Source organism: Hyla sarda, chromosome 5 (assembly GCF_029499605.1).
Source record: "Hyla sarda isolate aHylSar1 chromosome 5, aHylSar1.hap1, whole genome shotgun sequence".
Taxonomy (NCBI): domain Eukaryota; kingdom Metazoa; phylum Chordata; class Amphibia; order Anura; family Hylidae; genus Hyla; species Hyla sarda.
Window position 1 is genome coordinate 342,460,977 of NC_079193.1, and position 15,185 is coordinate 342,476,161.

The window sequence follows — 15,185 nt, forward strand, 5'->3', positions numbered from 1 at the left end:
ATGTGACTTTAACAGATGTAATGTAATTGCAGGATCATGATCACAGTCACCACAAAGAATCCACATCCTCCCCAGCTTATTCTTCTGTCCGGCAATCTAGGGTTGTGTCTTCCACATCGGAGGAAGAAGAAGCCTTCACTGAGAAGTTTCTAAAAATTAACTGCAAGTACATAACTGATGGAAAGGTACGTCTATGCACTAGTTCCTTTGTTCACCTGATGGAAATTTAACACATTTTTAATTTTTATGATAAATAACAAATATAAAATTCAGAGCAGAAGAAAAGACTACACACAGCTTTATTTATTTAACCCCTTAAGGACCAAGCCCATTTTCACCTTAACCCCTTAAGGGCCGGGGCTTTTTCCATTTTTTCATTTTCAATTTTTCCTCCTTAACTTAAAAAAATCATAACTCTTTAAAATTTTCACCTAAAATTCTATATGATGGCTTATTTTTTGTGCCACCAATTCTTTGTAATGACATCAGTCATTTTACCCAAAAATCTACGGCGAAACGGGAAAAAAATCATTGTGCGACAAAATTGAAAAAAAATGCCATTTTGTAACTTTTAGGGGCTTCCATTTCTACGTAGTAAATTTTTCGGTAAAAATGACACCTTATCTTCTCTAGGTCCATACGGTTAAAATGATACCCTACTTGTATAGGTTTGATTTTGTATTACTACTGAAAAAAAATCATAAATACATGCAGGAAAATTTATACGTTTCAAATGGTCATTTTCTGAGCCCTATAACTTTTTTATTTTTCCATGTTCAGGGGGCTATGAGGGCTAATTTTTTGCGGCGTGATCTGAAGTTGTTGTCAGTACCATTTTTGCATTGAGCGGACTTATTGATCACTTTTTTTCCATCTTTTCATGATATAAAAAAGTGACCAAAAATACGCTATTTTGGACTTTGGAATTTTTTTTGCGCGTACGCCATTGAACGTGCGGTTTAAAAAGCGGTATATTTTTATAAATCGGACATTTCTGCACGCGGCGATACCACAAATGTTTATTTTTATTTGCACAGTTTTTTTTTTTATTCATGGAAATGCCGGGTGATTCAAACTTTCATTAGGGGAAGGGATCATTGAAAAGGTTAGTGATTTTTTTTTACACTTTTCTTATGCCATATTATAGCCCCTAGGGGGGGCTATAACATTGCATGTACTGATCTTTACCACTGATTGATGCATCTCCTTAGGAATGCATCAATCAGTGTTTTGGGTGATTGAATGCTCAAGCCTGGATCTCAGGCTTGAATCATTCAATCGGCGATCGGACTTCAGGAAGCAAGGTAAGAGACCTTCCTCCTGAAGTACAGCTGTTCGGGATGCCGCGATTATACCGCGGCGATCCAGAACAGCTCCCTGAGCTAACTGGCACATTTTACTTTCACTTTTAGCTCAGCTTTGAGCGCGCGGCTAAAGGGTTAATAGCGTGCCGCGCGCTATTGGCGGCGGGTTCCGGCTTCACTAAGACGCCGGGCCCGTCGTGATATGATGCGGGGTTACCGTGTAAGCCCGTGTTATATCACGGGAGCGGGACCAAGGGTGTAAGTTTACGCCCTTGGTCCTTAAGGGGTTAAGGACCAGAGCATTTTTTGCAAATCTGACCACTGTAACTTTGAGCATTAATAACTCTAGGATACTTTTACTTATGAATTTGATTCCAAGATCGTTTTTTCGTGACATATTCTACTTTATGTTAGTGGTCAATTTTCGGCAATTCTTGCATCATTTCTTGGTGAAAAGTTTGAAGCTCTCTGCTTGTAAGGAAAATTGAGTTTCCAAATAAATTATATATTGATTCACATAGACAATATGTCTACTTTATGTTTGCATCATAAAGTTCACATGTTTTTACTTTTTGAAGACAATAGAGGGCTTCAAAGTTTAGCAGCAATTTTTACAAAAATTTCAAAATCAGAATTCTTTAGGGACCAGTTCAGTTTTTAATTGAATTTGAGGATCTTTATGTTCGAAATACCCCATAATGGTCCCCATTATAAAAACTGCACCAGTTTTTGTTTTCATTTTTTCAAGGAGTAAAAGCCACCAAAATGTGTAACCTAATTTCTCTTGAGTAAGGAAATACCTCATATGTGGATGTAAAGTGTTTGATGTAAAGTCTTTTTTCCTATTACCCCTTGTGAAAAAGAAAAATTTGGGGTAACAAATTGTAACCAACCAGCAGCCACCCCTGGGCAAATCACCAATTTAGGCCTCAAATGTTCATAGTGCGCTTTCACTCCTGAGCTTTGTTGTGCGCCTTCTGAGCTCTTTACGTCCACATATGGAGTATTTCTGTACTCAGGAGAAACTGTGCTACAAATTTTGGGGGTCTTTTTTTCCTTTTCAGGCTTGTGAAAAAAAAAAAGTATGGGGTAACACCAGCATGTTAGTGTAAAATATTAAATTTGTTTACACTAACATGTTGACATAGACCTGAGTACAGAAATTCCCCATATGTGGCCCCAAACGGTTGCCTTGAAATACTACAGGGCTCAGGAGTGAGAGAGCGCCATGCGCATTTGAGGCCTAAATTAGGGATTTTCATAGGGACGGACCCGGATGCACTTGCCTCCTCCACCAAAATACCCAACGGCAGTGTTCCCCAAATACGGTGCGTCCAGCTGTTGCAAAACTCCCAGCATACCTGGGCAGTCAATGGCTGTCCGGCAATAATCTGAGTTATTTAGCAACAGCTGGAGGCACCGTTTGAAAACAGTGCTGTACGAGATGTTTTTAATTTTTATGGTGGTAACACTGTAAGGGTGTGTAGTGTATATGTAGTGTTTTACTCTTTATTTTGTATAGTGCAGTGTTGTTAGAGTACATTCACATGGCATGGATTTACAGAGAGTTTCCCACTGGGAATTTGAGCTGCAGCGGAAAGTTTGCCACAGCTCAAATTTAAAGCGGAAAAACTTGCTGTAAACCCCCGCCTGTGTGAATGTACCCTGTGGGGGAGACCTTCAGCTGTTGCAGAACTACAACTCACAGCATGCATTAACAGACCGTGCATGCTGGGAGTTGTAGTTATGCAACAGCTGGAGGCACACTGGTTAGGTAACAGACTACCGCAGTGTTTCCACACCAGTGTACCTCCAGCTGTTGCAAAACCACAACTCCCAGCATGCATGGTCTGTCAGTGCATGCTGGGAGTTGTAGTTTTGCAACATCTGGAGGGCTACAGTATGGACACCATTGTATAGTAGTCTCCAAACTGTTCCCTTCCAGGTGTTGCAAAACTACAACTCCCAGCATGCCGATACTGTTCAGGTATGCTGGGAGTTGTAGTTCTGCAACATCTGGAAGGGCCTTATGTTACAGAACTACAACTCCCAGCATGCCTGGGCTGTCTGGGCATGCTGAGAGTTGTAGTTTTGCAACATTTGGAAGGGAACAGTTTGGAGACCACTGCAAAGTGGTCTTCAAACTGTGGCCCTCCAGATGTTGCAAAACTAAAACTCCCAGCATGCCCAGACAGCCAAAGGCTGTGTGGGCATGCTGGGAGTTGTAGTTTGGCAACTCCTAGAAGGCAGCAGTGAAGATCACTTACCACTGATCTTCACTGATGGCCCCAAACCCCCATGCCCTGCGATTTGCCAGTCAGTCCTGACCGGCCAATCGCAGGGGATAGGAGGAGGTGGCAAATATGGATAAAGATGGATAAATAGGGCCTTTACCTCTGTCATCCTACCTCTGTCTATACTGTAATGACTGCTGAGAAGTGATCTCTACAGAACAGAAAGTGTAACTTTTTTGTGAGGCTCAGTGGACAGTGTGAAAACCACAGGATTGATGAAATGGAAAGCTATTTTTTAACACAATAACTTGATTTAGGGAACATGTCATTCTCTGGAGATGCATTCCCTCTAAATAGTTATGTAAATTATGATTAGATGTATAGGGAATAAATCCATTACTACTCATCCCTCTTCCCTCTCCATTGAGGAGTTACACATGTGTAACAGATTACATTTATAACAGATTAAAGTGTTCCTGTCATCTAACAAAACTTCTCACATGTCGCAGAGACTTGTCAAACGTCTTTGATCAGTCGCGGTCTAAGTCTCGAGACTCCCAGCGGTCATTAGAACGAGCCTGGAGAATGACACATTTTTGCGCTTTACTCTCGATCTCGCTGCGATCTCCATATTGCTGCAGAAGACAGGCCCCATAGACTTGTAGTGAAGTAAATCTTCAGCAGTGAGACTGAAATAGAAGCAAGCAGGGTGTGAGGGGCTTATCTTCTCACGAATGGTGAGGGGTCTTTCTGACCTGTTAAATGACAGTGACACTTTAAATTGAGTAGTCCCATTCACTCTTTTTACCCTTCAGCATGTCTCAGGCTCATCATGTTCGGGATCAAGCCGTCCTCTGTCACATCTATCGACATCCTTTTTCCCAGGATACACGATCATCCATCAGTGAGCCACTTATTGATAGCTTTTATTACATATCCAATTGATATACCATACACTTAAATGATAGGACAACCACTTATATATGTAATGGAGTTACTGTCTGTGATCACACATTTATCTTTTTGTGGCTGTTAAAGCAGAAGTGCAATACTACAGGTAAGATATTTAGCATCCATGCCATACATGCTTACCTGTACCCTCCTGGGTGAGAAAAGCTGTTTTCTCTATCGGCTCCATTGGGGGACACAGACCATGGGTGTATGCTGCTGTCACTAGGAGGTTCGACACTATGGTAACAAGAAAAGTCGGCTCCTCCCAGCAGGATATACCCGCCCACAGGCACTTGAGATAATCAGTTTAAGCTTAGTGTCTAAGAAGGTAGACATATTCCATTTTCTTTCTTGTTTTCATGTGGGGATTCAGGAACTGCGGCTCACTGTTTCCCCATTGCGAGTAAGGGGGCACAGACATTGCGTATATGCGCTGTTCACCCCCTCTCTCCAACGGTCAGCGCCTGGGTTTGTACCTCATGGGTCCGGGTCACCCTATCTCCCTGTTCGCCTCGCTCGCACGTGGTAGCCCGGCATGATGCAGGTTACAAAAGCTGGCTGAAGACTTCATAGGAAGACTTCATGAGGTAAGTTCTTCTGACTGAGGTGAGTATATTTCCCTTTCTCCCTTAGGTGCAGATTTGCAACATCTGGAGACCCTCAGTTTTTGGCCCACCTTTTTCTTGGGTCTAATGGGGCTGGCCTGGACAGGGGGTCCTTTATTACTGGGGTGAGCAGTGGCAGTTTGAAAGGGGCACTGCTTACTTCACTTATATATATATATATGTGTGTGTGTGGAAACGACTGTGTTTTTTACATTGAAGCGGCTGACAGCTGCGGCGTTCTTCTATGCGGGTGCTCTGCCGGCTTACTTTCACTTTCAGCAGAGGCTACTGCCAGCGGTGTCTAGTCCGCTCAGTTCCCCGAGAGCACACATGCATTCGCATGTGCCCTCGGGGCAAGGAGCAGGCGCCTTCACGGGACTTCTTGTTGATACTTCGGCGGCCCGGTGCACTTTAGCTCCGCCCACCCAGGGCCGCCGAAGCTTCTCAGGACGCAAACCGACCACCAATCAGCGCTGTGCGCGCGACTATGGTGGCAGGGGCCAATCAGCGGTGCCCTCTGCTCCTAACACACCCCTCCCTTGCTATTGGCTGGCATTTCTCCTCTCTGACAGCCTGGAGACCACCACGGGTTCGAGTCCCGAGGTGGGACAGAGTGTTACAGTGTTGTGGTTTAATTTTAAAATAGGCCCATTATGGTCTATGGGGATCTCAAGGCATGTGAAACAGTAAGATAGGCAGACTGTATTAGCAACACAGTGGAATGGAACACAGTCTTGGGTGAGGGAGGCCCAGAACGGTCTCCCTCTAAACAGTTAACTGGAATGTTAGCCACTCCTTTAATCTGTTAACTCTGTATCTCAAAACTTTCTGGTTCTGCTGAACCACTTGTTCTGCCTGCTCCACTGCTCCCCCAGACCCCCCTGCTGCTCTACCCCGGTTGTTCTTCCAGACCCGGTGGGTTCGGCCGCCCCTCCAGCCTGGGTTCCCTCCCTCTCCCAGTCTATATCCGACTTGGCTCAGGTCTCCCGTTATGTGGTGACTGCCTTGGAGAGGCCCTCCCTACACCTACCCTCCGGAGGGTCCCGCTCTCCCCCTATTCTGACGCTCTCACAGCATCATAGGGGTGTGTCATCTGACTCATCTCCCGAGTCTTCTGGCAGGCACAGGCGCACCCCTCGCAGGCATTGCCCTGTTACTCCGACCTGTAGCAAGCGTCGCTCCTCTAGAGAATGCTCCCAAGGTCGCCGCTCTGGCTCTCCAGACCCGCGTACCAGGTCCGTCTCTCTCTCTTCCAGGGCCGCCTCACACGTTCCCATTCACCTGGAGAACTTGTGGAAGAAGTTTCTGATTCGGCCTCCGACTCAGAGGACCGCACGGATGTGCCTAATGGTGTACTCATTTGTTGCGGCCATAAGTGACACCTTCCAGCTAAAGGACCCAGGAACTTCGGACGTGGTTCAGAAGTTTCTTTCATCGTGCCCAACCTCTTCCAGGGCTGCCTCACCTCATTCCCATTCACCTGGAGAACTTGTGGATGAGGTTTCTGATTCGGTCTCCGACTCAGAGGACCGCACGGATATGCCTGATGTGGTGTACTCATTGGTTGCGGCCATAAGAGACACCTTCCATCTAAAGGACCCAGGAACTTCGGACTTGGCTCCAGAAGTCTCCTTTCTTCGTGCCCGACCGGCACCCAAGACTTTCAGCTCTCAAGCTGAATTTTACACCCTGCTGGAGGCACCCTGACAAGAAGTTTCAGGAAACGAAGAAGGTTCAAGCGTGGTATACCTTCGCCAAGGACCTTATTGCTCGGTGGACCTCCTCTCCAACTGTGGATCCGCCGGTCTCCCGCCTCTCTAAGGCGCCTACCAGGCCGTTGGTTAATGCTGCTGCCTTCAAGGATCCAGCAGACATGAAGGTGGAAGCTTTGGCAAATTTTGCCTTTTGAGGCAGCAGGTTCTTCCTGCATTTGCTTCTGCCTGGGTGTCAAGACCCTTTCAGTATGGTCTCCCAACTCCGCCAGGGTAGTCTTCAAGATCCCTCCGAGGGATTTCTTTAATCTGGCTCTCCGATGCTCCGCAGATGGAGATTTTCTGTGTTCTGCTTCCATGCGCAGCCACTGTGCTGCCTTTGCCACAAGCTACCTGGTAGCCACTGTCCCTCCATGTGGCTTAAAGCCTGGCATGCGGACGCCACCTTCAAGAAGTGAGAATTCGGGTAGAAGAAACAGGCATGGTCGCACATTTACAATCTTGTATAATGATCTGATTGCTTCTCAGCATAATATCAAAAACTAACAGGTTGTTAGTATACATTTTTGATCAAAAAGTACAAGCCCACTCGCCACGTCAAGGCCACCTATTTAGAGTGGGTCCCTAACGTCCCTAGCATAAAAAGGCGTAGCACTGGGCGGCACCACCGCCGCAACACCAGTGCCCACGGGGGGGACCGACCCACTGGCAGAGCGGCCTCAATGCCACTCAAACCAGTCTATGGGTCGCACCTCCCCACAGACACGGCGCCACGGCAGCAACGGATGCCGCACAGCACCACACCAGTGTGAACAAGGTGTAACAGCACACTTACCAAGCTCTCCCAGTCAGACTGGGAGGCTGCTAGGAAAGAAATGGCCCTTGTGTAGCTAACTACTACTTATATAGGGTTGGGCTGAGGGGGTGGGGAAGAGTGCAGACACATGTTCAAAAAAAAAAAAAAAGGAGGGGATAGAAAACAGTGTGAATTCTGGTAGAAGAAACAGGCATGGTCGCACATCTACAATCTTGTATAATCATCTGATTGCTTCTCAGCATAATATCAGAAACTAACAGGTTGTTAGTATACATTTTTGATCAAAAAGTACAAGCCCACCAATTTAGAGTGGGTCCCTAACATCCCTAGCATAAAATGGTTAGTTTTAACCTGTTAGTTTTTGAAATTATGCTGAGAAGCAATTAGATCATTATACAAGATTGTTGATGTGCGACCATGTCTGTCTTCTACTTGAATTCACATTGTGTTTTCTATCCCCCCCTTTTTTTTTTTGAACATATGTCAGCACTCTTCCCCACCCCCTCAGCCCAACCCTATATAAGTAGTAGTTAGCTACACATGGGCCATTTCTTTCCTAGCAGCCTCCCAGTCTGACTGGGAGAGCATGGTAAGTGAGCTGTAGCACCCTGTTCACACTGGTGTGGTGCTGTGCGGCGTCTGTTGCTGCCGTGGTGCCGTGTCTGTGGGGAGGTGCGACCCATAGACTGGTTTGAGTGGCATTGGGACCGCTCTGCCAGTGGGTTGTTCCCCCTGTGTGCACTGGTGTCGCGGCGGTGGTGGTCGCCGCCCAGTGCTACACATTTTATGCTAGGGATGTTAGGGACCAATTCTAAATAGGTGGCCTTGACGTGGTGAGTGGGCTTTGTACTATTTGATCAAAACTTATGCTAACAACCTGTTAGTTTTTGAAATTATGCTGAGAAGCAATTAGATCATTATTCAAGATTGTAGATGTGCGACCATGTCTGTCTTCTACCTGAATTCACCTTCAGGAAGTGAGGCGACGGGCGGAAAAGAGTTCTTTATTACCTCTGGATAAGGCTCACAGAACCGCTTCTGTCGTAAGTCCTCCTTCCGGTTCTGCGGACCTTTGGTACCAACAAAGGGTCCATCCAGGCGTCTCCTCGGGAAGAGGGCTCCCTCCTTCCGAGCCCGTTCCTCCCGGAGGTCGGCTATCCGTTCCAACCTCTTTGTGGTCCCCAAGAACGGCGTTTCTGTTCGCCCAGTCTTGGTTTTCGGGTATCTCAGCCAGCATCTTGCTTTCCCATCGCGAATGAAGTCTCTCCGTTCGGTGCTGGCATCCATGGTTTAAGGTGAGTTTTTCATTCCTCGGTGGACTTCAAGGATGCCTGCCTCCACATTTCATTGTTTCCCGGTCATCAGCGGTACCTCCACTTTGCATTTCCGGACGGTCACTTTCTATTGTGGCTCTCCGTTTCGGTCTGGCCACTTCTCCGCGGACCTTTTACCAAAGTCCTTCCCCTGTGATCGCCCTTTTACGGACAACAGTTGTTTCCGTGATTCCTTACTTGGACAACCTCCTGATCAGAGCCCCAGCCAGGGCCCAGATCCTGGAGAGTCTTAGTCTCAACCTCCAAACCTTGTCTCACTTTGGTAAGATGGTCAATTGGGACATGTCCAACCGCTCTCATGGGGCTCCAGTTCGACGCGGCCTCTGCCCGCTTTCGACTCCGCCGACCGATCGGCTGACTCTCTTATCAAGAGTCTGATGACTTCGGCACCCTGCTCCAGTTTCCATTCGCTTTTGCATGGATGTCCTGGGTCGGTTGGCGGCGGCCGTGGAGGCCGTGCCATTTACCCAGTTTCATCACCGACCTCTTCAACTGGTGATTCTCTTCCGGTGGGGCAGGTATCCATTGTCTCTCGACCGCAAGATCGTTCTCTTTTGTCAGTCCTGTCGGTCCCTTCTATGGTGGCTTAGTTCCCCCCTGCTTTTTTCGGGAACGCTACTTCCTGCCCCTCCCTGCCAGTCGGGCTGGGGAGGTGTTTTCAGGGACCGGCCGGTCTGGGGTCTTGGCCCCCCAAGAAGCCCTTTTCCCCTTCAACATTTCGGGGCGTAGGGCAATTCTTTCTTTGCTTGCTTCTTGGGAAATTCCCTTATGGGCGGAACTCAGGTTTCCGGCCATCTCAGCTATCTTCAGTCCGGCCGTCCCTGGGATGTGGTTTTCTTGGCCGGTCCTCAGTCGTCCAAGGCCAGTGGTCCCTACATCCAGGGGTGTTTGCAGTGATCTGCAATCCCTGGGGCGCTCCAGGCGTGGGCCTCTGCTGTCCCGCCACAACCGAAGCATTCCTCTCTCTTGGTCGGGCTTTGCCCTACCTTATCTATTTAGTGGTCGAGCTTTGCATTACCTTATCTGTTTCCTCCCCTTCATCTCTTTTCGGGGGCCTGAGGAAACTCACAGTGGAACGTTTCCGCCATTCTCGTGGCCCAGCCTGGCTCCAGCGGGCGTGGTACGTCGTCGTGGTCAGGCTCCTGAACGACTTAACGCTGCGCCTTCCCTATTGTCCAGACCTCTTATCTCAGGTCTCCTGTGCCACCCCTATTTACCGTCTCTGCTTTTGACGGCGTGGAGGTTGAGACATCGGTTCTGAGGACCCGTGGTTTCTCTTCCCAAGTTATTCACACCATGCTGAGGGCACACAAGCCTTCCTCTGCAAGATTTACCACCTGGCGGTCTTATTTTTGTTGGTGTGAAACTCAGCCTTTTTCTCCGGTCGTGGTTTTCCATTCCCAACCCCTTTCCAGTCGGGGCTGGCCCAAGGGTTGGTTTTCAGCTCCCTTAAGGGTCAAGGTTTGGCTCTTTCCATTCTGTTTTCAACGTCCTCTGGTGGTCAATTATCATGTCCGAACCTGGTTCAGGGAGTGACACAAGCTGCCCCTCCTTATTAGTCCCTTTCTTTCTCTTGCGACTTATACTTGGTCTTAGGTGCCCTGCAAGGCGCCCCCTTTTGAACCTTTCAGGGATATTTCTCTTCGCCTCCTACCCCGGAAGGTGGCGTTCTTTATTGCTCTTACCTCTGTTAGGAGGGTGTCAGAGCTGGTAGCTCTCTTATGCCGTTCTCCCGTCCTGGTTGTATACCAGGACAAGTTGTTTTCCGTCCAATAAGGACACTCATTTTCATCTCAATGAGGACATCGTCCTACCGTCCCTTTGTCCGGCCCCTTCTCATCCTGAAAGCGTTTGTTCCAAATCTGGTTGTGGTGAGGGCTGTTCGGACTTTTCTCTCAGTCACTCTTTCCTTTCGGCAGTGTGACTCCCCCTTTTTGTTTCCCGGAAGGTTGTCGGACAGGACAACCTGCTTCTACGACCACTATTTTTCGGTGGATCCGGTCTACTATTTCGGGAGCTTACCGCTGCAAGGGGAAGATCCCACCCTTCAGGGTTTTGGCTCATTCCACCCATTTTTCGGGGCATCCTGGGCCCTCCGCTACGTGGCTTCGGCCTTGCAGTTCTGTAAGACATCCGCGTGGTCATCTTTGCACTCTTTCTCAAGGTGCTACCAGATTCATACCTTCGCAGCAGTTGATGCTACTCTGGGCTGTAAGATGTTGCAGACGGCGGTGGTCCCACCGTCCACCTGTCTGATTCCTTCCCCACCCAATGGACGGCTTTGGTACGTCTCATGGTCTGTGTCCCCCAATGGAGCCGATAGAGAAAAGGAGATTTTTTATGCTTAGCGTAAAATCTCTTTCTCGAAGGATCCATTGGGGGGACACAGCTCCCACCCTTTTTTCTGGTGTTCCTACTTCAGTTATCTGTCCGAAGGTGTGTTCACAGTTGCCTTTTCTTCTGATTGCTCGGACAGTTTGTGGTTTTCTCTTGACCTGTCGGTCTTCTCCTATTGCTCTGGGACTAAAACTGATTACCTCAGGTGCCTGTGGGCAGGTATATCCTGCTGGGAGGAGCCAACTTTTCTTGTTGCCATAGTGTCGAACCTCCTAGTGACAGCAGCATACACCCATGGTCTGTGTCCCATAGTCTGTGTCCCCCAATGGATCCTTTGAGAAAGAGATTTTACGGTAAGCATAAAAAAATCTCCTTTTCCATGGCTAGGACCCTGAGCAGAGGACCTGCCTCCTATGAAATCCGTATACCCTTACATGGCGACATGTGTTGACCTGATGATCTAAGCAGGCCAAATAAATAAGCTTATTGTTTGAAGACTGATCTTAGATTGAAAGCATACTTCCGATGATGGTCCTAGCAGCACGATATTTGTCTAAATTTTGTGAGTAGCCTGAGACTTTCCTCACGACTCAGGAGATGTATTTGCCAAAAGTCCCATGCAAATCTATGGCACTTCCGGCAAATCCGTCTCCTGATCAGGTTAGTCTTGGGCTTCACCGTTGCTGCAAAATTTAAACAGATATCCTGTCGCCTGGACCATTATGGGAAGTATGTTTGGAGTGAATGCTTTGTGCCCTTTTGAAGGGAGTAGGTCAGTTATGTTTAAGCTATTAAAACTGCTGACAGCCCCCTACAGATGTTAAAGAGGGGAATGTAATCATACCTGGGGTCAAGTAAAACTTTTTAACGTGTCCGTGTTTTTTAATTTGTTTCGTTCTGGGTGTTCAGAGCCCCATGGATTGTTAGAAAGAGCCGGGAGAAGAGCTTGCTGTGATTTCCATCTCACTGCAGAAGCCGGTCTCCATAGACTTACAAGAGTCTACTCCAGCGAGATGGAAAAGGCAGGGAACTGGGGAGTGAAGCTTGTAGCCAAGCACTTCTCCCGGCTGTAATTAACAATTAGTGGGGGTCCTAACACCCAGACTCCAACTCATGTTTCTATGATGAGCTTTTCATGTTCGATACACAGAGCTCCCTGTATTGAGAATGTGATCCTGATCCACCACTCACCTGTGATTGACAGCTCTAGTAGTCTTCTGGACATTAGAGCTGTCAATCATAACTGAGAGGAGGGTCGAGGAAAGTCCTCAATACGCTAAATCCGTGCAGGGAATAACTATTACACGTCAGCTTAGAAATAAATCAATATTACATATTTTCCTGTTTTTGCTCTAAATGCAGTGCTGCAAAAAAAAATTTCATAAATAAATACTAAAAAATCTAACTTTTCTTCTTTATTCCTTCTTGTAGGGAACAGTTAGTGGTGTTCTCCTGGTGACACCAAATAACATAATGTTTGACCCTCACAAGACTGATCCTCTGGTTCAAGAGAATGGCTGTGAAGAGTATGGCATCATGTGCCCGATGGAGGAGGTGACCTCTGCGGCTATGTACAAAGAAATAGTTAATAGTAAATTGAAGGATTCCCTCCCTGTGTAAGAGAAGTTACATATTGGTCATATTATGTGTGTAAATTGTCATCCTATTTCTTCCGTTCTGTTACTTTGTGTCTTTTAAAAGTGACATTGCAGTCCCATAAAAATCAGATACAGGAAAATCTCTTTAAGCAGTAATTGGAAAGTGGTTTTTTGAAGATGTGGTCTTCTCAAAGAAAAAGTCCACGTGTAGTGGGCTGAATATTCAACACACAAATTCTAGTTTGTATAAGGGGGTGGACTTACCAAAGAGATGTTGTTTTTGAGAAATTTCACTGTATCTGCAATGAAGTCAATGCACAATGTGTATTAGACCATTTATACTAATGCCGTATCCACAATCAGCTTGTACCCATCCTGTTTTGTATATTTTGCTATAGGACAATAAGCAGGAGATCAGCTACTCTGTACAGCAGTGTTTCCCAACCAGCATGCCTCAAGCTGTTGCAAAACCACAACTCCTACCATGCCCCGACAGCCTTTGGTTGTAGTTTTGCAACAGCTGAAGGTGCAGTGGTTGGAAAACACTTCTTTAGCAAAGTCTAATTAGAGTGTTCATATTTAACCCCTTTAACCACAGGTTTTTTTCATTTTTGCACTTTCATATTTTCCACCTCACCTTCTAAAAATCAGAACGCTTTCAATTTTGCATCTACAGACTCATTTGAGGGCTTATTTTTTGTGCCACCAATTGTACTTTGTAATGACATCAATCAGTTCACCCAAAAATGTATGGCGAAACCAATTAAGGGTTATGTCATTTTGAATACTTTGAGGGGTGCAGTTTTTATAATGGGGTAATTTATGGGGTATTTCTAATAAGAAATCACTTCAAATCCACCTCAAACCTGAACTGGTCCCTGAAAAATTCTAATTTTGAAAATGTTGTGAAAAATTGGAAAATTGCTGCTGAACTTTGAAGCCCTCTGATGTCTTCCAAAAGTAAAAATATGTCAACTTTATGATGCAAACATAAAGTAGACATATTGTATTTGTGACTCAATATATAATTTGGAATGTCTATTTTCCTTACAAGCAGAGAGCTTCAAAGTTAGAAAAATGCCAAATTTTAAATGTTTTCATAAAATTTTGGAATTTTTCACTAAGAAATTATTCAAGTATCGACAAAATATTACCACTAACATAAAGTAGAATATGTCACGAAAAAACTCTCAGAATGAAAAGTAAAAGCATCCCAGAGTTATTAATGCTTAAAGTGACAGTGGTGAGGTGTGTAAAAAAACGCTCTGGTCCTTAAGGCCAAAATGGGCCTGGTCCTTAAGGGGTTTAAGGCCATCTGTGGCCGAAAGCAACTTATCCCCTATCCACAGGATAGGGGATAAGTGTTTGATCCCCGGCGGTCTGACCGCTGGGATCTCCTGCACGGGGCCACGGCTCTGCCGCGGGTTTCCCGTGCAGGAGGTGTGCCGGCCGCAACATCCCCTCCTCCATGTAGTTCCATGAAAGAGGTGGGGTGGCAGCATACATGCCTCTCCGCCTCTCCCATAGAACTCTATGGGGAGGGGCGTACCGTTGACCTCTCCAGGTCGACACTACACGCATTAGCGCTCTCACTGAGCACTAATGCGGGGGCCACATCCAGGAGATCGCAGGGGGTCCCAGTGGTTGGACCCGCTGCGATCAAACACTTATCCCCTATCCTGTGGATATGGGATAAGTGTTATAACGCTGCAGATCTCCTTTAACCCCTTAAGGACTCAACCCATTTGGACCTTAAGGACTCGTTTAGTTTTTTCCTCCTCCCCTTCAAAAAATCATAACACTTTTATATTTTCATCCACAGACTAGTAATGAGGGCTTGTTTTTTGCGCGACTAGTTGTCCGTTGTAATGCCATCACTCACTTTATCGTAAAATGTATGGCACAACCAAAAAAATACTATTTGTGTGGGTAAATTTTAACCAAATTAGTACGTTTAAAATCCCCCTATTTTGAAGACCTATAACTTTTTCATTTTTCCGTATAAGCGGCGGTATGAGGGCTCATTTTTTGCGCCGTGATCTTTACTTTTTATTAATACCATATTTGCTTATACAAAACTTTTTTTAACATTTTTTTTTTTTTTGGGAATAAAATGTTATAAAAAAGCATCTATTTTGGACTTTTTTTTTTTTTTTTACGTTCACGCCGTTCACCGTACGGGATCATTTACATTTTATTTTAATAGTTCGGATATTTACGCACGCGGCGATACCAAATATGTATGTAAAAAATTTTTTTTTTTACACTTTTTGGGGGTAAAATAGGGAAAATG

General features: G+C 46.1%; 1 protein-coding gene and 1 long non-coding RNA gene across 4 annotated transcripts in view; one reads left to right on the forward strand and one right to left on the reverse strand.

Moving 5' to 3' along the window:
• OXR1 (oxidation resistance 1) overlaps nucleotides 1-15,185 on the forward strand; it is a 618,048-nt gene that overhangs the window by 527,760 nt on the left and 75,103 nt on the right. For all 3 annotated transcript variants that reach the window (XM_056522574.1, XM_056522575.1, XM_056522578.1), the window contains 2 exons: nucleotides 33-185; nucleotides 12,726-12,910. In XM_056522574.1, the coding sequence (XP_056378549.1) occupies nucleotides 33-185; nucleotides 12,726-12,910 (338 nt within the window). The remainder of the gene's footprint in view (nucleotides 1-32; nucleotides 186-12,725; nucleotides 12,911-15,185) is intronic.
• Nucleotides 129-13,186, reverse strand: LOC130274345 (uncharacterized). The gene is made up of 3 exons (XR_008844334.1): nucleotides 13,157-13,186; nucleotides 4,039-4,227; nucleotides 129-215 (listed from the first exon to the last, which is right to left on the reverse strand). It is a non-coding gene; the product is annotated as an uncharacterized LOC130274345 (long non-coding RNA).